Below are 22,741 nucleotides of genomic sequence, written 5' to 3'. Positions count from 1 at the left end.
CCTCTGCCCCCTTCACATACCTCCCCAAGCCCTGCCTGGAGACCTGGGGAGGAGCTTGGGACCCTGGCTGCTGGAGTTGGAGTAGAGAAGGTTTAACCTGTGCAGCTTGTTCTAGAGGCTCTGTGTGGGGTCTCACTCCGTCCCCACCTCCAACCCAGGATCTAGTACCCCCCCTTTCCTTGCAAACCCTTCAGTCTGGAGTTTTGGGAGAAGTATACCTGGGGAGATGCCCGGAGCCCTCTGGAGATCCGTTCCAGGCCATTTGGACCTGTGATGGACCCAGCCCCGGGGTCTTGCGGACTCTCTATCCACCCATCCTAAGCCCCAGGCTTGCTGTATCGTATCAGCCCCCGAGCCCTTTATCCCCACTCTGAGGGGCTCTCTGGGCACCAGGGTGACGCTGGCCTCTCCCTGCCTTCCAGCTCCGAGAGCACTCGCTCCTACCGGCGGGGGGCCCGGAGCCTGGAAGATGGTCCCTCAGCCAGGCAGCCTCTGCCCAAGAGAAACGTGCCGGTAGGAGCTCCGGGACTGTGGCTCGAGGGGCAGTGGTGGCAGGGTGCCTGGGACGCAGAGCTGGTCAGGAGTAGGCGTACTGGGGTGGGAGACCTCTCCCCATGGCTGGAGTACCCGTGGGCCCAGGCGGTCACAGTTTGGCCAGTCCCTGTCCTGGTGCTCCTTTTTCCCTGCTCCAGCCCAGGGCTGGGCCAAGCTGAGGAGAGCCCAGGCCTTGAAGGTGACAGAGGTGACAAGGCCCAAGCTCTGGCTCCTCTCCAGGGAGGGATGAGCAAAGCTGTGTCAGCCAGGCCTGTCGTGCAGAAGGAATCACTTCCCTGCAGAAGAGGCAGGGTCGGGGTAGTCGGGTACCAGTCCTTGGTTTGCCTAACTCTCCCCTTGTACAGTAAGTCTCCTGGAATCCGCAGGGGCTTCCAGACCCCAGGCAGAGCAGGATGTGACAGGGACAGAGCGAGAGCTGTCATCCTTAATCCAGCCTCTCCCTGCTGAATCACAAAGCCTCCAACAATTACATATATTTAGTTGACCCTGGGAGTAGGTATAGATCTGAGGCAGTTGTGTTGGAAAGGAAGCCTCCTCTGTTCCTTGTTCCTTTGGGGACTCCTTGGGGACCAAATTGGTCATACTGGGAGTGGGAGATGGCAGGGGCAGGAGCTGGGTCTCTCTGAGGAATCATCATCTTCAGCCCACCAAAGTTAGGCACCAGACACAAATCTGGGTCCACATCCCGGTTCCACTGTTGCCCTGAAAATCAAGTGTTCATCACGCTGTTAATCGATGCCTGTTGTTGTGGCATTTATCATAGTAAGAGCCCAGCTTTAGAGTGAAGACCTTGGGCAAATGGCTTTACTTCTTCAAGCCTCAGTTGCATTGTCTGTATGATGGGAATAATTTAATCTACCCACAATAGGATAGACGTGAAACTGAGTGAGATAAACACCTGGTATGTAATAGGTACCTAGAAAATGTCAGTTTCATCCTTTTTTCCGCAGGTTGGCTTCACTGAAGGAGATGGGTCAAGGACAGGGGTCCTCCCTGCAAGCTCTGTGCAACTTTTGCAAGACTAGCTCCTTGATGGCCCCTGCACGCCTCATGCTGGACCCCAACATTCAGAGCTGGGACTTGAGCTCACAAAACTGGCGAGCTGAGGCGTTCATTCTCTTGGGTCTCGTTCTCTGTGTCCCTTGTGCCTCTGTGGCTGGCCTTCTTCCTACTGTGGGCCATGCCCCTGCCATGAACACGGGGCCCTTCCATGTTAGGGCTGATGGCGGTTCTTTCTGCTCTATCTCATTACCCTCTAGGGCCCAGGGGCCCCTGTGGCTGGGTCTGAGTAATCCTGAGCTGGTTGCAGCTGCAGAAGCCTCAGTCCCTCTTCAGATCAAGACTGTTTCTCCCATCAGTCTGGGGGCTGCACAAGAGTAGGACCACCCTCCTGCATCATTCACTTCCAGATCAGAGACTGCCAGACCAGGGACTGTCTTCTCGGCCATTTATCGGTCCAGCATTCCTTTACTGAATTCCAGCTCTGTGTGCAGACCTGTGTTAGGCACTTCGGATGCCGCGTGAATAAGACAAGGGCCCTGTTGGTGGGAAGCTGGTCTCAAGGATCGGGCTTGGGAGTGGGCAGGGCCAGATCCCGGGGGGATGGTTCTGGGCTTGGGCAGGTATAAACCAGGACAATCAGCTGCTATATACCTGTGTGACCACTGTAGTTGTCTACAGCCATAGCCACCTGTGCTGTACTGGCTGTTAAATGAATGTCACTCTTCTTGAGGAACGGCACGGCCTTCCTCTCTGGCTCTCTATATTATACTCCCCAGCCAGGAGGTAGAGTAGGACTCACCTGTATTTGCCTATCTCCTTGACTTAGCAAGAAGGAAAGGAACCATGTGGGTTGGCTGATCCCCACGTCTCCTCTTTCTCTTGGCCGACTCAGCAGGAGCCTTCTAGTCTGGGGAAGTCAGAGGCCCAGAAAGGAGAAGGGGGAGCAATAGAGATGGGAGGGCAGAGATTCAAAGTTCTGCTTCCCAGTGACAGAAATTTCACCGTTGCTCACCACTGATTAGAAAGCAGATACTCCTAAGCCAGTCAGCCACTAAGATAGCTTTACTGGGTGCTGGGCCCCGGCAGGGACAGGCCAGGCCAAGCAGGGGAGGCCAGAGAGCGCCAATGCCACTGTAGTGGTCTGGCCAGGGAGGCTGGGCTGCTTACCCTGGAGACCTGGCTGCTCTGTGTGGGTGGTCTTTTGAGCCCCCAGTGTCTGGTTTTGTTCATCTCAGACTTATTTCCTGCATCTCTAATAAAGGATTTTGGGGGGAAATTCCAGTGGTTCTGTTTATGTGATCTGAAGAACATCAGGGAAGGGAAAGGAATCCTGGAGTTCGGAATTCTTTCTCTGGACCTGACAAGGGAGACAGCCTGGTATGGAGCAGTGGTTTGCAAGGGGGAGTTTGCCCCAGGGGACATTTGGCAAAGCAGAAGACAGTTTTGATTGTTCCCAACTGGAGGGTGCTACTGGCATTTAGGGGACAAAGGTCAGAGAAGCAGCTAACCGCCTGCATTGCACAGGTCAGCCCTCCACAACAATGAGCTATCTGGGCCAAGATGTTAATAGTGCCCAGGCCGAGAAACCCTGGAAAGAACACTGGACTAGAGTCTGGAGACCTGAAGTCCTGACTCTACTGCAGTGCCTCCTCTGCTCCTCAGCCACCATCCCTGTCCAGTGCCCTTGAGACAAGGATTTGGGGGCAAGTGGTTTATTTGTGATCCCAGGAAGCATAATGAGGGAATAGAAAGGTGAAACAAGGTCAAAAATCAACAAAGGATGCATTAATTAGGGGTTACCTCTGAGGGCAACAAGGGCGTAATCTTGCTGGGGACCTGTGAGATGGTATTGATTAGAACATGCCTTCAGGTTGTCCCATGGAGAGTGAAGAAACCGGATATTTACCACCAACTCTGGTTTCCTGCTGGTTGAGGGTGTCCTTTCTGCGAGCATCAGTTCCCTGCCCACCCCAAAGCCCTCAATCAGAGAAATGTGGGAAGCTGTCCCAGGTATGTCCATGACTTGTCTGCAGGTGACCTCCAGGGTGGACAGGTAGGCGGAAGGGATATGGTGGGTACCAACAGGGTCTGATACAGCCAAGCCTTGCAACCCTGGGCAGATCATCACCCTCGCCGGGCCTCAGTCTTCCTGTCTGTACGATGAAGGGGCTGGACCCCGTGTTTTCTTAGGGCCCTTCAAGCCCTGATGATGTAGGAGTCTTGGCTTCTTTTGCTGTCACACAGCTCAGGGTAGAGACTGGGTGGAAGTTTGAAGAAAATCTGTTTTCTTAAAAGAAGACAAACCTAAGTGGCTGCAAGCTGCTGTCCCTTCAACCCATAAGGCCTTGGCTGGGGGATGGCCAAGAGGCCTCCCAGAATCCCAAACCATTAAAGTCTAATCTCCCAAATATGGCCTACAGCTCTGAGTGGTCAGGTCCTACCCACTGTCTCTCGCCACACTCTCCTCACCTCTATGCTGCAGCCACACCGATTTTTTTGTTGTTTTCCTTCAACACTGACATGCCAAGCCCCCTCCCATCCCTGAGCTTTGCACATTCAGAGGTCCAAGAGGACTGTTTTGTTCCTTTCTGGATGCCCAGATCAAGAACTGTCTGGCATATAGGAGGTGCACAGCAAATAATTTTTATTATTTTTTTGGAGACAGAGTCTCACTCTTTTTGCCCTGGCTAGAGTGCTGTGGCGTCAGCCGAGCTCACAGCAACCTCAAACTCCTGGGCTTAAGCGATCCTCCTGCCTCAGCCTCCCGAGTAGCTGGAACTACAGGCATGCGCCAGCATGCCCAGCTAATTTTTTCTATATATTTTTAGTTGTCCAGATAATTTCTTTCTATTTTTTTAGTAGAGACAGGGTCTCACTCTTGCTCAGGCTGGTCTCGATCCTGACCTCGAGCAATCCTTCCGCCTCGGCCTCCCAGAGTGCTAGGATTATAGGCGTGAGCCACCGCGTCCCGCCGGTGCTCAGTGACTGTATGTTGAATGAATGAATGAATGTTTCTTCCTGTCGTAGGTGAACACTCCCTACCTCCTCCCTCTAACTCCCATTCTGCAACGTTTAAACTTTGTTTCTACAGAGATGACACCCCAACTGGTGCAGGTCCCCTCAGAGGTGTCCTTAAGGTGCCCTGTACTGCTTCCCCACCCCTCACCCCAGCTGTGATAAGTGCAGTAATTGACCATGTGTGTATTTCTTTAAGGTTTCTCTTGTCCGTAGACTGACTGAGTCTCCAGCTTGCTGGGACTGGGTCTGTCTTGTTCATTGCTTGGACACTCAATACATATTTGTTGAATGAATGAAAAGAAAACCCACTGTCCTACCTTGATCTCAGTCACGTATCAGCAGTTGGACTATAGGTGTCCACACCGGACTGTCTCTGTGACCCAAGCTGGGATGGAGTTCTCAGGAAAGTCTGGAAATTTCACTGGACACCCCAAGCCACAGCTGAACACATTAAGAACCACTTTTCATGCCCCTCCTCCAGGTCCCTGAGCCCCCATCCCCCTCACAGGAAGATCATTATCTGTCAATTAAACTCATGTGTTTACGAAGAGCACTAGGTCTGCAGGGGATGCTTCAGAGGTCCTTCCATAGGAAGGCAGATCTGTGCACCGCTGGGGGAGGCGGCACAATTGCGTTTCCTCCCCTGCACCAAGATGACCTTCCAAACCCAACCGCACTGGAAAGGCACTGGCCTGACCCTGAATAAATAAAGGGCACTCGTACACCTGGATCAGTATTTCTCAAAGTTTGATCCAGTTGAAAATCTCCAAGCCCTCATTACTCAGAGTATAGTCCTGGGATCAGCAGCTTTTGGGAGCTTGTTAGAAATGCAAAACCTCATTAACAAAGTAGACTGAGCAAACTGAGTTCTGGGGTATACAGACCTAAACAGAGAGCCTGGCTACCCGCGGCACGCACTGGCCGTGTGCACGAAGGAGCGAGCACAGGTTAAGGCAGGGCTGGATTTAATGACCTACACAAACGATGTGATCTGCGCGCAGCGAGATGCCGCCACCTGGGCATAGGCAGGGAGCTGGGTCCTCCCGCTTTGAGCTGCAGCGGTGCAGAGACTCAGGAACCCAGAACTCTTCCCGAAGCTCCTGGAGATTTCCTCTACGCCGCGATCACCTCTTGTGGCCCGGGACAACAGCCTCCCTGATCGCCAGAGAGCCCTCCTCCCCAAATCTCCCTTCAGCCCCCGGACACCCCGGCAGAGGCCGGAGGTGAGGGGCCCTCTCTCACAGCCTCGTCCCTCCCAGGAGGCCCGACCGGCCGGCGCTGGCAATCTTTGCCCGGGCGAGTCCTTGAAGTCTATATTTAGTGCACGCCACCCCTCCCCGCCCCCCACGGTTGGAAGGCGGACGAGCCGGCGGGGGGGTGGGGTTGTGATGGGGGAGCCCCGCCCCTGCCAGGCGTGTGTGTCCTGTGTGTTTGGGGCCCGCGCGGGTTGCGCGCCCTCCGCCTTGGCGCCTCCTGCCGCTGCCCCTGCGCCCCTCGTCCTGCCGGGCGTCGTGAGCCAACATGGGCCGGGAAGAGGAGCTGCTGAGGATCGCCAAAAAGCTGGAGAAGATGGTGGCCAGGAAGAACATGGTGAGGCTGCAGAGTTTGGGCCACGGCCCCCGCCCCCAGGAGGCGCGGCGCGAGCGAGGGTGGGGACACTCCCGGGGGCGCGTGCTGGCTGGGCGCCTGGCAGGCGCGTGCGGGACTCAGGGACCTGAGGGAGGTGTGGCTGGTGCAGGACTCCGGGCCCCTTGGGAACACTTGCTGGGCACCTCAGGGTGGGCGTGTGCATGGTCCAGGGTGCCAGGGGGACCGTGCTGCCCGGAGGAGCGACTTGTGCACGTCCCCCTGGACGTGTAGGGTTCATCTCTGGGCAGCTTGTGCAGGGCCCGGGAAAGGGGGCGAAGAGACCTGGACCCGGGAAAGGACTTTCGGAGTCCCGGGACTCACGACGTGTGCAAAGCCCGGGGAGCGGCGGCGACAGCGGGGAGTTGGGCGGGGGGGTTGGGGGGGGCAAATCCTGGGTGGCTCGAGAAGGGGCAGAGAAACTTGGGCTGAGAAGAGGTGCTAAGCTGCGTTTCCCCTGCACCCCTCGAGTGGATCTGCGGGAGAAGAGCAAAGAGCCGCGATCCCGCGCCCCCACGGGCGTGCGGTGCCAACACCAGTTCTGTTTGGAACTTTCCCTTTCCTTGGCCTTGGGGTGGGGCCCGGGCGGGGGGGAGGCCGAACAGGTGCGGGTGTCCGCGGGGTGGGGGGGGGGGTGGCGGGCCTGAGGGAGGAGGGAGGAGCGGGACTCCGGAGGCCCAGAGCGACTGGAAGTTAATGTTTCATCTCCCGTGATCTTTGCCTCGGGCTGGCGGCTGCCTGGTCGTCTGGCCAGAGCAAATTTGGCCTTGAGTCCTGGAGGGCCTGGGCTCACCCAGGGAGGGAAGGGAAGGGCAGGGAGGGGGGCCAGGTAGGCATGCTCCTCCACCCTGCCCTGTCCCAAGGTCCTCTTCCTCCCACCTCCCATAGCCATGTGCTGCAGCAGGGCGTGCATTTCCAATACATCCTGTGACCCTAGGAGCTTGGCAAAGGGAGAGACCCTAAGGAGGATTTTAGAGCAGGGAAGAGTGGCCAAGGCCAGAAGGAGGGGTCACTGGAACCATGGGGACCCCAGAGTAGACACTGTGCAGTAATGAGTTGGTGTCCATGTAAAAGCCAGAACCGTGGTTTCTTCATCCATAAGGAGATGAGATTACCCGCCTCGGGGTAAGGGGTGTCACTGGATTCTTGTTTCTGCTGGCAGTGGTGAGGGTTGAAGAGGCAGGTTAGTAAAGCCCTTAGTAGGACTCGGCCTGAGGCTTGGTAGGAGCTGGTGAAGGAGCCCTGCTTCTGCGCAGCCAGGTGAAACAGCAAGGTACGGTACAAACCTGCGGAGCGATGGGAGCGTCTCACCCTTACACCCCCAGCCTCTACCGGCCCCCATTCCAGGCTCCTCCAAAATCCTCAGTACAATTTAGCCTCCAGTCCATGGGGTGGCCTTTCCCAGCTGGGGGTGGCAGAGCCCAGCCAGGTATTCTGAGCAGAATTCCATTTCAAGTGGTCGAGTTATCCCAGCCCAGCCCCTTACTGAGCTCAGGCTTGGGCCAGGAAAGAAATTCTGGGCTTCTGAGTGAGAGGGGTAGTGTGGGGTGGGGAAGCCTAGGAGGCCCAGGGAAAGGCAGCCGGGGTAGGGTAGAGCTCTGGCTGAAAAGGAGGGGACCTGCCTTGGCTTCCCCTCACTCCTTTTATGGCCCTAGGCAAGCGGTTCTACTTCCCTCTCTGGGCCTCAGTTTCCTCTTCCGTGAAGTGGGAAGAGGAAATAGCGTCCCTTGGGAACGGGTTCTTGTGGAAGTGCCCAGAGCCGTCTCTAGGAAAGATGCAAGTCTGGCCGCAGGGTCTCTGCAGCACAGAGCCAGCTTACAGCCACGTCTGCGCCTCTGCTCTTGGCAGCGTCTGGGTGGGCACTGACTCCGGGCATCCGGCCGAGAAAGGCGGGGCCTGCTCTGGGAGTGAAAGTGGGCCCGCCCAGCGGTGGTTAGGCGGAGGAGGACACACTTCCTGAAATAAGACGGATCCTCCACGTTGCAGCTCCGGCCCGGGGTTTACTGCCAATTGCTGGAGTCCCAGCAACTTAGGGCTTTGCCAGATGCTCGGAGCATGCACCAACTCAGACAGCTTCAGACATACAACCAAGTACCTACAGTCACAGCTACACATGCGTGTAACTACTCATTAACAGACATAGCTACGCACACACAGCCACACACAATAGCTAAACAAGCAACTACAAACCTAACTGCGTTTGAGACACAGCTACTGACATGACACACACTGACCATTATAGTTACAGGATAATACACAAAGACAATCACACACATGTGTGCACACGACACAGCTACAGCCAGACATGCAAAGCTAGAGACTTAGCAAACAGCCGCATTTACACGTTCAGACATTACAATACAGACATCATCCCACAAAAACAAATAGACACAGCTGTGCCTCAAGCTGCATACTCATAGTTCCTGGACCAGAGATACTGCTGGCTGTACATTCCGTGTGTGTATTCAGAGAGACACACCCAGCAACGTATGCACAAGGCTTTGTGAACTCAGCTACAATCCAGGCTCATGGCCATTCTTCCCCAATATGACCCAGTTATAAATATATAGCTGTGACACACAGAGCCATATACCCAGTGGTGAACTGGAACTGGCTTAACACGGGTTGTGAATTGGAATTTTGCTAGCTCATTGTTAAACACTGCCATAAATTATCTGCTTACAATTAAATATATTAAAAACAAAAGTACTGGCCAAGCACGGTGGCTCACGCCTGTAATCCTAACTCTCTGGGAGGCCAAAGTTTGAGCTCAGGAGTTGGAGACCAGCCTGAGCAAGAGCGAGACCCTGTCTCTACTTAAAAAAAAAAAAAAATAGAAAGAAATTAGCTGGACAACTAAAAATATATATATAAAAAATTAGCCAGGCGTGGTGGCGCATGCCTGTAGTCCCAGCTACTCAGGAGGCTGAGGCAGTAGGATTGCTTGAGCCCAGGAGTTTGAGGTTGCTGTGAGCTAGGCTGTCGCCACGGCACTCTAGCTCAGGCAACAGAGTGAGACTCTGTCTCAAAGAGAAAAAAAAAAAAAGGTACTAAATCCTCCAAAATCAACACTTTCTGTTTATTTTACTACATTTTACTATTATATTTGGTCTTGAGGTAATTTACTTCTATTAGATCTATATGGTGGAAATAATATATAATGGTATAGTACTGCACATCTCTCCCAATACCTCCTTCGGTTCAGTGCTGGCATGTTGGTAGATTGAAAGTGGCCGTGGGAGGAGTATTTACACCACAGAAAGTGGCAAAAACTGCAAGTCAGTTTTTTTCTTTGAGAACTGATTGTTGTTAAATGTTGACCAGCACACCACTGTGTTTACCAATGTTGATATTTCATCATTATAGATGTCTAGAAAGGTCTATGCCCATACCTACGTAGTTGTATAGTGGTTAGAGCCCAAAAGGCCTGTATTCCAGCTCATCTCCTTACAAAGTGTGTAACCTGGGGCAAATTACTTAACCTCTGTTTCTTGGATTGCTATTCTGTGACGGTGGATAATAATTCTATAAAAATGGGATTGTAAATAGGACCTATCTCATAGGGCTGTTATGAGAGTTAAACGAGATAATACAAGTAAAATACTTAGAAGCATGCCCAGCACATAGTAAGCCTTTGATTAGTGGTACACGTGGAGTTGTACACCCACAAGTTCACACGCACACTTATCTGCAGGTCCTACCTCTAAAAACATACTGTGAACCCAGGTTCTGAGGGAGGCTAAGGACTGACAGAGGGCAGCCCTTGGGACGTGGTCCAGGCCTGGCAGAGTGGGGGTTGGCGGCTGGAACCATGAAGTGGGAGCCAAGGAAAGGGACATACAGGACACAGTCAGCTGGTGCTCCCCAGGTAACTGGTCTTGGGACAGGAGGCCAGGGCTGGCTTCTAGGAAGTGGGTGGGAGGAAGGAGAAGGCCGAAGTGGGTCAGGGGGTGTTTAGGGCCTGGCAACCTGCAGATTTTCAAATCTGAGCCTCCTTTTTCTCCCTCTCACTTTCTGCTGTGCTTTATTCATTCACTCAGGGAGCATGGGGCTCTATGCTGAGCCCTAAAATCTTAGGGATTAAAACAGTTCTCTTTACTCAATAAGAAGCAAAAGTATTTGTCCACACAAAGATTTGAACATGGGCTGGGTACAGTGGCTCACATCTGTAATCCCAGAACTTTAGGAAGCCAAGGCGAGAGGATTGCTTGAGGCCAGGAGTTCAAGACCAGCCTGGGCAACATAGCAAGACCCTATGTCTACAAAATAAGAAAAATTAGCTGGGTGTGGTGGTACATGCCTATAGTCCCCAGCTACTCGGGAGGCTGAGACAGGAGGATCACTAGAGTTCAAGAGTTTGAGGCTGCAGTGAGCTATGAAGATGCCACTCCACTCCAGCCTGGATGACAGAGCAAGACTCTGTCCCCCGACCCTGAAAAAAAAGACTTGAACATAAATGTACCTAGAATGTTCCTAGAACCTTTATTTGTGGTAGCCCCAAACTGGAAACTGTCCATAAGTCCCATCAACAGGTGAATGGACAAATTGTGGAGTATATATACAATGGAATATTACTCAGCAATAAAAAAGAACTGTTGATCTACAAGGCAACATGGATGAGTCTCAAAATGATTATGATGAGTGAAAGAAGACAAATTAAAAAAGAGTTCGTGCCATACATACTCTTTATATAAAATCCTTAAACATACAAGGTCACAGCCAGGTGTGGTGGCTCACATCTGTAATCCTAGCACTCTGGGAGGCCCAGGCAGGAGGATCGCTTGAGGCCAGGAGTTCAAGACCAGCTTGAGCAAGAGTGAGACCACGTCTCTATCAAAAATAGAAAAAAATCAGCCAGGCGTGGGGATACATGTCTGTAGTCTCAGCTACTCGGGAGGCTGAGGCAGGAGGATCACTTGAGTCCAGGAGTTTGAGGTTGCAGTAAGCTGTGATGATGACACTGCACTCTACCCAGGCGACAGAGTGAGACTTTGTCTCAAAAAAAAAAAAAAAAAAAAAAATACAAGGTCACCTAGAGTGACAGAAAGCAGAATTGTGTTGTCTGGTTTTGGGGTGGAGGGAGGATGGATTACCAAGAGCCATGAGGAAACTTTGGGGATGGTGGCTGTGTTCTTATCTCGATTGTGGTAATGGTTTCCTAGATGTGCGCATATGTCAAAACTCGTCACATTGTACATTGCAAAATGTGTGGTTTTTTTATATGTCAATTATACCTCCATAAAGCTGTTTTAAAAAAAAGCCCGCAGTCCTCCCCCTGCAAAGCTCACAGTCGGGAAGTGAGGGGAGGAGGCTAGAGCCAGGAAGTAATTCCCTGTGGAGGGAGAGATGGGCAAGGGGCGGGCACGCCTGGTGCGAGGCATAGTGGAACCAAGGTTGGGGGTCAGGGTGAGCCGTCAGGGCGGGACCCCCGCTGGGGGTTTGAACCCAGCTGGGAGGTGGGGGACAGAATCTTTCCCATCTCTCTCCCTCCCCCTGCCCCTGGCCTGTCCTTCCCCACTTGCCTGTCTGCATCCTCTGCCCCCACCAAGACCACACGATAGTCAGAGAAGGCCGGGGTCCTGCCGGGGTCCTCAGTGCTCATCTTGTGTCCTCCCACAGGAGGGGGCCCTGGACCTGCTGAAGAAGCTGCACAGCTGTCAGATGACTATCCAGCTGCTACAGGTGGGACAGGGAAAGGACGCCCTTGGGGCGGTGGCTCTGGGGAGGGAAAGATGCTGGGGGGGAATCCTCCAAGGGTGGCGTCTGGGAGGAATTTCCAAAGGGAGGCATGGAGGAGGTCGGATTTTGAGGCCCTGGGTGGGGACTGAGGGGGACCCTGAGGCTGCCTATTGGGGGCAGGGTACCCTCCAGGCACGGTGGCTGCTGGGTCTGGGAGGAAGTCTGGTTTGCTTTCCTTGAATATCCCAGTTCCCAGGGCCTTGGGTTTGTGGGATCCGAGAGGCCGGTGATCCATGGAGAGGGAAACGTCCCCCCGTTTTTAAATCCCTGTGTGGCCCCCAAATTTACAGGAAGCTCTTGGCCCTGAAAAATTAGCACAGACGTAAGGTGTAATAGCCCGAGCTGAAGTCTAAGCTGAAACTTGAGCTCAAAGAAGACACTAGGGGGCTGGGAATGGAGAGGGGTCCTGATGGTCAGCCAAGCCCCCTACTCCTCGCCCCCCTAAGCCCGTCTCAGCTTTCCACCAAAGCTTCAGGGATCCAGCTATCCATCTGCGTAGGGCTTAGCTTTGGGGGCTGGGCCTCGTGCAGGACAGGGGCTCAGTGACAGGGTCGGGGTTATCACCTCAACCAGGACTCGGCTAGGACTCCGGGGGGGTCTAGGCTCAGGGGGAGGTGGTGGTGGAGCTGGGGCGGGGCCTGCCAACGGGGGCAGCCAGTCCTGCGTGCCCAGAGTGGCCCTAAACCCTCTCACTTCGCAGACAACCAGGATCGGAGTTGCCGTTAACGGGGTCCGTAAGCACTGCTCAGACAAGGAGGTGGTGTCTTTGGCCAAAGTCCTCATCAAAAACTGGAAGCGGCTGCTGGGTGAGAGGGGGCAAGGTTGACTTGAGCCATGTTTTCCTCCTGGCACTTGGGACGGGACTGTGCCTGGTTGATAGCAGGCACTCAGTATAGGTCTGTTGAATGACTTAATCAACCACAGATGGCCTCTGTGTCAGGGCGTTAGCTAGTGAGGAGTGCCAGTGTTTGTGTACGCAAGTGCAAGATTTAAATAGACGTGTGAGTTTTGTGTACGTGTGCCCATGTATGTGTTTGTGTGCTCAGGTGTTTGTATATAGAGTACACGTCTACATATACACATGTGTATGAACATGTGTATTTATGTCCCCAGGTGAGAACATGTATTTGCACATGTGTTCATGTTGTATATGCACTTGTGCGTGTGTGTGTGTGTGTGTGTGTTGGGGGTGTGCGCAGCTGTCCTAGTCCCTGCCCTTTGCTCCTCCTCCCCAAAGTCATGCTGGTTCTGCTGAAACAGAGCTTGGCTAAGGGGCAGTGGCACCCTTTGGTTTTCAGACTCCCCCGGACCCCTCAAAGGAGAAAAAGGAAAAGAAAGAGAAAAAGGAAAGAAGAAGGAAAAAGGACTTGACTGTTCGGATTGGAAGCCAGAAGCAGGCCTTTCTCCACCAAGGAAAAAACAAGAAGAGCCTCCAAACAGGTATTTTTTCCTGGGATGGAGAGAAGGGGGCTGACACTTGTCACATTCTCTGCCGGCACCTCTGTTTACGTTATTTCATTTAAGCCTCACAACCAGGGGTGGTAGATCTTGATTTCACCTCCCGCAGTGCCCCCTCTGGGGGTCTTCTGTGGCTCAACCAGACGGTCAGACTCACAAGACCCAAACAGGCCCTGCGTGGCACTGGCTTCACCTAGAAGGACACAGGGACAGGAAACAGTGCGCCAGCAGGGCAGCCTCAGGCGTGTCTCGTCAGCAAGAGTTGTCATTGGAGACCACACTGTGGTCCAGAGCTGTTCTATGGCCCACGCAGGTGACAGCCCAGGTGCAGGGAAATGAGACCGTAATGGGTGGGAACCCCCCTACCGGGCTTAGAAACCCCGTGTCCCAAATCTTACAGCATCCCATAGACAAAGCTTCCGGGACCCTAGCAAGGGCAATGCTTGCTTGCAAGATTCACTGCATTCGGGGCAGTTGGAAGACTGTGGTTTTCCACTAATTATTTATACTTCATTCATAACCTTTCCTGTCTAGACACAATTTACCAATCAGGGGTCATTTGCACCATAAGCAATGTTGCCTAGTAACACAGCTGACACTCCACCTTTGTCAGGTTTCCAGGGTACACAGCGCCAGGAACTTGTTTGTCCGTGGAGGAGGAGAAGTGTCTTGTTAACTCTTTACTCAGCGTTCCCATTTAGCAACGAGGGGAGCAATGGTCAGGGGAGCAGCAACTCTCCCAAGATCACACAGCTATTATGTGACAGATTGTCACACCTCCACACCTCTGCTGAGAGCAACAAAACAGTTGTTTGTCTCAACTCTGTGCCCGTTCCCCCGTGCCCATGCTAGCCAGGGTGTTCCCTAAAGCCGCACGAGTCTCAGGCCCCAAATGCCTTATCCATCACGGTAGATAGAAGCCTCCGTGGATGTATACATAAGTCCTCCCTGTTCCCTGTGTGACTGGAAGATCTCGTAACTTCAGGGGTCTGTGTATGCTCATCTAGTAAATAAAGGGATGGTGCTTGATAATACACCTACCCGCCATGACATACCGACATTTTTAATACACGTTCCTTTTGACCCAGTGTATCCACTGCAAGGAATTCATTTTAAGAAATTAATCAGATTATAGCACAAAGATTATGTTCGGTGTGTAACATTTTTCTGCTGGTTTTTCTGAAACATTTTTGAACTCTGAACCTTTTTTTAACTTAATGTTTACAGTTGTAACTGTGTAAGACGTGTGTTTGGAGGCCCACACGTTGGGAAACGTAGCTGTGAGAGGGGAGATTCTCAGCCAGAGGGGACACATGCCTCCACCATCCCCGCTCCAGGTTTGGTTGTAAAAGAAATAACTGTGGGGCAGGGACGCCAGACGCCCTGCGGGGCACAAAATTGTCCACAGATTGAAGGACTATTTATTAAGTTCAAAATGCCAGTAGGGCCCCCAGGGAGAAGCTCCGCAGGACAGAAGAAATTTATGATATGGGGACACGTTCACTAAGTGTTAAGAGAAGCTGTGTGCAGTATAGTATATACAGTATGATCCTATTTTTATAAAAATTAAATAAGTGAATATTCTGTGTGTACATAGGAAAAAAGACTAGAATGGAAATCATGATTATTTATTTCTTGGTGGTAGGATAAAAAGTTTCTTTTTTTTCTTCTTATTGCAGATTTCTTTCTTTTTAAAAGAAATAAATATGTACTAATTTTGAATAATAAAAAATCATCAAGCTTTTAAAAAAACCAAAAATATATAAAATTAAGAGGATCTTCACATTCTATATTATGCAATACAATTTTTTAATGTATATGGTTGGAGTTTTTGTTCCACGATGATCCTGTATTGGTTTTGAAATCAAAACAAATAATTGCACTTTTGAAAAATAAACAAATAAAAGTGAAAAAATCTGTTGTAGAAATAATGGAAAATATAGAAAAGTAGAAAAAAATCACCCACATTCCCACCACTCAAAGACAATCATGTTTTAAGATTTTTGGTATATGGTTTTTCTTTCTATTCTCTCTCTTTGACTTGTTTTCTGTAGTTATTGCCAGTTTTATAGTCTGTTTTTAAAAATGTAATACTTATCAAAGGGTTCTGTAACATTTTTGATGTTCAATTCCTTTCATATTGCTCGTTTTGCAGTTGTATTCCACTTGGAAAAATCCTAACTGGCGTTTGACTTTTCACATGGGTGTGTTTTGTTTTCCCAAGGGGGTTAGAAGGTTGGCTGGCAGGGATGCTCCAACTAGCTCCGCAGTGCCTGGCATGGAGTGAACATTGCTAGACCCATTTGTACCCTGTGGATTACCCACCATTCGTGCTCTGGTTGGTCTGGCCACAGCTAGGGCACCTGTTTGGTTATGAGCACCTTGGCAAGTAGAGGATCAGGGCAGAGAAGGATCTTGTGAGATGATGTTGCAAGACTAGAGGCGGAACTCTTGGGGGAGGGGACCAAATGGGATACAGGACTAATCTGTAGCATAGGGGGTGTAGACATCCCGGTAAAGATGGAGGCCTGAATATATGCATTTTCCTTTGCTCCGTCCCCAAATCCCACTAAATGATCAGTTAAGGAATTTCTTTTAAAGGCCTACAAGGATAACAAGTGTGGGAGAGGAGAAAATTGGAAAGGAGAAAACCAGGTTCTGGGCTGAACTTGATCATTGATTCACTCCCTCCTTCTCTGAGACTCAGTATTGGGGCCTGAAAAATGGACATCATTATCTCAATTCTTCTCAAAAATAAAATGTTTTATTTGTAATAATTTTAATTATATTTGTTGTTTAGTTTTATTGGTTTGTATTATATTTATTATATGGCTAATTACTTGCTAATTGTAGAAAGCTTTAAAAATACAGATAGGAAAATAAAAAATCCATTATCTAGAAACACGTACTCATATATATAACTATGTGTGTGGATATATACACATACGTATATAAAAATTATATAGATATATCCTTCCAGACTTTTTCATATGTATCACTACCTATCAAACACTTGTTTTAATACAATGGAATTATACTCCATATACTATTTTGTAACCTCTTCACACATATATATTTATTCATTTCAATAATAGGTCATATTTAGTGTAAAAAGTTTAGGAAATCAAACACAAGAAGAAATAACAGAAATAGGCACTGTTAGCATTTTGATGTACATCTTTCTAGTCTTTTAAAAGCATATATATATATATATGTATACACGTTTATATTTTCTTAATAAAATTTGAAGTATACATTTTCCTGGGCTGCTAAATTGTCATGCTAGCTCACTTAGCACAGCCATGGAGCTCTGAAATGAAGTTGTCACTGGGGCTGAGCAGAGAGTGGGGTGGTGTCTCCCCATTCTGCGGGGAGAATCGAATTGGCAGGGGTCCTATTTCAGCTCAGTTAATGAGCTTCCTTCCATTTTAGTTTTCTTAATGATTATTCATTACACAAACACTATAATCACATTAGTGAAATTTAAAATAAGAATGAGAACTATTTGTGCACATCTGACAAATGAAGCAGCTTTTATTTTTTTTCTCTTCCCTCCCAGGCCTGGTCTACTTATATACATAATTTTTCCATTCTTGTAGGCAGAGTGTACAGACAATGTCATCTTTTTATTTATCTTGCTATTGTATTCTGAGTATTTTTTCATGTTTCTAAATAGTTTTCATAACAGTCATTTGCAATAATTACTGAATATTTCTGATTTAGCCTAAAAGAAAAGCAAGGAGGAAGGGCCAGAAAGTGGTGGTTCTCTGGGATGGAGGCTCCTGCCTTCTCTCCCCTGTTCCAGGGCAGGAGTTCTGGCTTCGGGCTCCTGCCTGCATTTGTGCACCCCAAGGGGCCCTGGGGAGGAACCCCGCAGAGGAACTCCCAGGGCTCAGGGGGAGTGGAAGGGCATGTGAATGAGGGTCTGTCTTCCCCTCTCCCACGTGTGTGGTTGAGGGCTGCTCCTGGGGTCGGTGACTCCCCAGCACTTCCGTGGAGAATTCCCTCAGACGGAAGCCCCGGGGAACCGGCAGGAGGAAGCCCCTGGGTGCCGTGCCATTGAGAGCCTGAGTGCCCGATGGGAAATGGGCTCTGCAGACAATGTCCACTGCAGTGAACAAACCTCACCAAACTCTGCTCTTGTGGAATTGATGTGGGGGGAGTGTCAGACCATAAATATAATAAGTAAGTTATGTAGTATGTTAGAAGGTAGCATGTGCTATGGAATTAAAAGGAGAGTGGCAACCTGAGCAAGAGCAAGACCCCGTCTCTACAGAAAAATAGAAAAATTAGGCTGGGTGTGGTGGCTCATGCCCGGAATCCTAGCACTTTGGGAAGCTGAGGCAGGAAGATCGCTTGAGGCCAGGAGTTTGAGGCCAGCCTGGGCAACATAGCAAGACCCTATCTCTACCAAAAATACAAAAAAAAAATTAGCCAGGTATGATGGTGTGCGCCTGTAGTCCCAGCTACTCAGGCGGCTTAGGCATGAGGGTCCCTTGAGCCCAGGAGTTGGAGGTTGCAGTGACCTATGATGACGCCACTGCACTCTAGCCCAGGTGACAGAGTGAGACCCTGTCTCAAAACAAACAAACAAAAAAAAGGAGAGCAGGGTAAGTGAGATATGGAATGAGAGTTGCAATTTACAGGTTAATTTTATAAAACCAATAAAAGGAAAAACTACATATCATAAAAAAAAATGTAGCTACATGCATTTTGGAAAATGGAAACAAAAAATTTTACCTTTAATCCCATCACGAGAACATAACAGTGGTTAGCATTTGGGTGCATTTTCTTTCAAATGTCTGTTTTTCCTCCTAGGCATTGATTTTCTTGCATTACTTTAGGCATTGAGTATGCATCTAATTTCTCTCCTCTTTTTCATATACTTTTTTTTATTTTTTATTTTTATTTTTAGATGGAGTTTTGCTCTGTCGCCCAGGCTGGAGAGTGCAGTGGTGTGATTATAGCTCACTGCAGGCTTGAACTCCTGGGCTCAAGCCATCCTCCTGCCTCAGCCTCCCCAGTAGCTGGGACCATAGGTTCTCGCCACCACACCTAGCTAATTTTTTAAAAATTATTTTTTGTAGAGATGAGGTCTCACTATGTTGCCCAGGCTGGTCTCAAATTCCTGGCCTCAGGCAATCCTCCCACCTTGACCTCCTAAAGTGCTGGGATTACAGGTATGACCCACTGTGGCTGGCCTTCACTTGCTATTTCAACCCAACTGTTCTATGTCCAAGTCCGGTGTGTTTCTCTCGTCCTCCTCTTAACGTGCCTGCTAGGGAGGCTGAAGCTGATCTCTCAGTTTCTCTGGTTCTGGGTGAATACAGGCAATTCCCGGAACCCAGTCTCCGTGGACTCCAGCTGGCCAAGGCCTGCCTGGCAGCAAGAAGAGGGGCCTGCTGAGAATTAGTTACCAATAATGAGTAATTGCACGACATAACACATGAAACATACATGGCGTGTATTAGATGCTTGGCCCTTGTAGTGCTTCATCGGGTGGAGGGTAGGTGAGGGTGACCAGCCAGCGCCACCTCGAGCTCCACTCCCAGGCATCTGGGTTCCAGGTGGGCTCCCTTAGCCTCAGCCCAGCAGGCCTCTCTCTGGGATGTCTTCTCCAGCACCCTCTCAGGGATCAGTCCTGATGCCAGCCTACGAGAGAGTCTCATCACCAACTTCTCTTATTTCAGGAGAGACTCTGTGGACTCCAAGTCTTCTGCCACCTCCTCACCAAAAAGACCGTCGGTGGAAAGGTAAAGGAAGCCAAGCCTTCTCCATCCCAAACGTCCCGTTCAGCATGTGTCCTCTCTCTGCTTTAATGGAGGAAGCCAGAGGCAGGAGGAAGGAGGAAACCTCCTACATTATGTTGCCTCCAAATTCTAGGACCCACACAGTAAAATGAGTGGGTCCCTGAGCCAGAAGTGTGGCCCCTTCACTGGGGTGGCTGGAGAGCAGTTGCTGTTGCCCCATCACCGTCTGGGGAACATTCTTCAAGGTCAGATTGAACCCAGTGAGGACAGAGGTCTTGAGAGCCCATACCTGGAGTGGGCTTTCTGGATTTGGGCTGAACTGGTTAGGGTGTCTACCCAAAAGTAGCATAAATCATTGAGTCATTCATTCATGAAATATTGATTGAGGGCCTCCTAGATGCTGGGAACTGTTCTAGGTGCCAGGGATACCGAAATGAGCAAAAGAAACAAAAATCCCCGCAGTCATGGGGCCTCGATTCTAGCAGGTGAGACAGGTAATAAGTAAGTAAATTATACAATGGTTTGGAAAGTGAGAAGTGCTGTGGAAACAACAGAGGAGAGTGAGGGGGTGCTCGGGGGTGGTCAGGAAAGGCCTCCTTAAGGAAGTCACCTTTGGGCAAAAGCTTGAAAGAGGTAAGGGAGTTAGCCAAGCAGATATTGGGGTCATTCCCTGGAGTGAACAGAGGGGTGGCCGGGGGGCTGGAGCAGCTTGAGGGGGAGGGTTGGGGGAGTGAGTGAAACAGGAGCCACTGGAGGGTCTTGAGTATGAATGACATGACCGAATTTGTCAGGATTGCTCTGGCTGCTGTGCCCAGAATGGACTGTAGGGGCCAGAGGCAGAAGCAGGGCGACCGGCCAGGAGGCTGCCGTGATAATTCAGGCAAGAGACGGTGGCTCCGATCAGGGTGGTAGCCATGGAGGTGGGGAGAAGTGGTGGCTTCAGGATATATTTTGAAGGAAGAGCTGACGGGATTTCCTGACAGACTGGATGTGAGTATGAGGGAACAAGAGGAGTCAAGGATGATTCCAAGATTTTTCACTTAAGCGTCTGCAAGGATGGAGTTGACGCTAGTTGGCGTGGGGAAGACTGTGCTTGCGTGAGTCAGGCTTGGGGTGGAATTATCAAGAGTTCAGGTTCGAATGTGTTGGATTCAAGGCGTGTGTTAGTCATTCAGGTAGAGAAGTAGAATAAGCAGTTGGATTATACGAGGCTGGAGTTCCGGAAGAAAGTCTGGGCTGGAAATATAAATTGCAGCGTCATCAGTGTGTAGCTGGCATCCAAAGAACCAGGATGAGATCACCAAGGAGAGATGGTGGATAAAAGAGCGAGTGTGCAGTGTGGTCCTGGACGGAGGCCAGCGGTCCAGGAGAGAGCAGGGCAGGCCAGGAAGTGGCCTATCTGCGGGTTAAGGTGAATGATTAGGAAGCAGGGGCCATATTGGATTCTGGGGCACCCTGGTGGATGGGAAGGGTGTTGGCTTCTGGGAGAGTATGTGGGAGCTGCACAGTTATTTTAAGCCTAATGTACCAGTAAGACTGCCATTGGAAAAAAAAGTAGGGACACGAAAATTAGAGCTTGGCAGCCGAGGGCCTACTCCAGCTGATGAGTAGAGGCTCTCTGGAGTGCTGGTGGGCAGGGGCATCTGAGGCTGTTTCCTGCCTCTGAGGCAAAGCGTTCTGCACTCAACTAGCAATGTCCACTGTGGGTGAGGCCCAAGAATGGGGCACCAGTGTCATCCTTGTTCTAGACCAGCGGTTCTCAACAGGGGTCATTGAGAAATTTGTGGAAGCATGTTTGGTTGTCACTATGTCTTGGGCCTGGCTAGGGGATGAAAAGTGGGGGACACTGCTGACATTTAGTGGCAGGAGCCAGAGATGGTAAGTGTCCTCGAACCTGAAGGACAGCCCTGCAGAATGAAGGACTGTCCTATCCCAAGATGAAACACTGACCACTAGTCAGTTCTGGGTTTGATGCTATAATAAAAACAGTCAACATTTGTGTAGGGATTTATACCTCCAGAGTCCTCTCCTGACTTTGCCTTCGTGGCCTTGAAGCCTCCTGGCTCCCTCCCATAATGCGTTCTCTTTCTGAAGGTCAGTCAAACAGAATGTCTGTCCTTCCAGCGGTTATGCCATTTGCTGATGGTTCGGTGTTAGGGATGAGCAACCAAGAGGGACACAGCAAATCTTGTAAACTTATCTCCTCCCCAGGCTGTTTCCTGCACTCTTTGCCTCTCGATTGCATTTTTCTCTTCCACTCATACACGCATTGGCTTGGCAAGCACCCCTGTTGAGCACCTCCTTGCAAACTCAACGTCCTCCAGGCGTCAAGGGCGTATGCACACACCGGGTGACTAGCGGAGACCATGGCAAACCAGAGAGCACGTGCCTGCCTGGAGGGGGCAGCCCCCACCCAGCCCCAGCTGATGTTGCTTTGTGGAAATGCAGGCAAAGCGTTCCACGTCTTCCAAGTATTTAAAGAAAACCCAGACGTCTAGATTTTCATATGAAACTCTCAATTTTAAATAGCAGCAACATATTCATATTTTCTATGACACAGGGCAAACAAAACAAATTTGTAGTCCACCCGTTTGGGACCTCTAAGGCCAGGCAAAGATTGAAACCCATGATCTCTGCCTTCACAGAGCTAACCGCCAGCGCCGAGGCAGACCCCGAAATGCTTGTTTTTAGAAGGGGGTAGGCGTAACACACCATGGGAACATAGGAAGAGGGTCTCAATATGACTGAAGTCAGGGGAGACTTCATGGAAGAGAGGATTTGAGATGAGAATTGAAAGATGAGTAAGAGTTTGGTAGACAAGCCAGGAGAGGCATCTCAAGCAGACAGAATGGCACATGGAAAGGTGTGGCAGTGTGAGTGAGCGTGATGCTCTGGGAACTGTAGCCAGAGTGCCAGGAAACAGACCACCAAGGGCACCGTGGTGACAGAGAAGGTGGTTGCATGTTATGTATCAGCTGTTCCTAACCTGGGCTGTCAGAATTATTTGAAGTTTGCCCTGCAGTAACTGAAGTGCCCTCGAGGTGGCGCTCAGGAGCAGTGAGTCGGGCCTCCAGATACCTCCGCTCGGACCTGGGGCAGGAGGGTTTTCCAAGGGCCGGCGCGGGCGCGTCCGGGGAGCAGAAGGAAACTGCTGATAAATCCACCCCCCAGCCCCACCCTGGCCAGTGATTCCCTCTCTGCAGTTTGGCGCAGTTCCCAGTCGTGTGCATTGAAAGCAAAATGAGCGTGGCTGCCTGAAATGCCGCCCAGACACAAACTCCGGCCAGCCAGCCAGCTCCTGGCCAAGCAGGAGGGACCGGGGCTGGGTGCGCCCTGCCAGGAAGGTAGAAAAAGTGCTCCAGACAGCCTAGCCTTGCTCAGGTAAGAGGACTCTGGGAAACTCTGTGAGAGACACAGTGAGGTGTGTCAAAAAGAATCGGAAAGTCAGACAGACTTAGGTTTGTGGTCTGACGCCAGCATTTGCTAGTTGGATGGATGACCGTGGACAAGTCAGTTCAGCTCTCTGAGCCTCAGTCTACTGATTTGTAAAATGGGGATAATTACAGCCTCTGCCGAAGGTCATTGTGAGAATC

The 22,741-nt window shown here is 50.6% G+C and overlaps 2 protein-coding genes across 5 annotated transcripts in view; both read left to right on the top strand.

Moving 5' to 3' along the window:
• The window catches only part of ASAP3 (ArfGAP with SH3 domain, ankyrin repeat and PH domain 3), a 47,844-nt gene extending 44,213 nt beyond the window's left edge, over positions 1-3,631 (top strand). For all 4 annotated transcript variants that reach the window (XM_069479531.1, XM_069479532.1, XM_069479530.1 and 1 more), the window contains 2 exons: positions 423-513; positions 1,506-3,631. In XM_069479531.1, the coding sequence (XP_069335632.1) occupies positions 423-513; positions 1,506-1,580 (166 nt within the window). In that variant the 3' untranslated portion in view covers positions 1,581-3,631. The remainder of the gene's footprint in view (positions 1-422; positions 514-1,505) is intronic.
• A 2,361-nt stretch (positions 3,632-5,992) lies between these two features.
• TCEA3 (transcription elongation factor A3) overlaps positions 5,993-22,741 on the top strand; it is a 34,205-nt gene continuing 17,456 nt past the window's right edge. The window contains exons 1-5 of the mRNA XM_069479533.1: positions 5,993-6,165; positions 11,821-11,883; positions 12,641-12,746; positions 13,239-13,380; positions 19,089-19,151. Coding sequence (XP_069335634.1) covers positions 6,097-6,165; positions 11,821-11,883; positions 12,641-12,746; positions 13,239-13,380; positions 19,089-19,151 — 443 coding nt within the window. The 5' untranslated portion in view covers positions 5,993-6,096. The remainder of the gene's footprint in view (positions 6,166-11,820; positions 11,884-12,640; positions 12,747-13,238; positions 13,381-19,088; positions 19,152-22,741) is intronic.

The sequence above is a fragment of the Eulemur rufifrons genome, chromosome 8, assembly GCF_041146395.1.
Source record: "Eulemur rufifrons isolate Redbay chromosome 8, OSU_ERuf_1, whole genome shotgun sequence".
In the NCBI taxonomy this organism is placed as follows: Eukaryota; Metazoa; Chordata; class Mammalia; order Primates; family Lemuridae; genus Eulemur; species Eulemur rufifrons.
The sequence above is the reverse complement of the archived record's forward strand: the minus strand, read 5'-3'. Positions and strand labels throughout refer to the sequence as shown.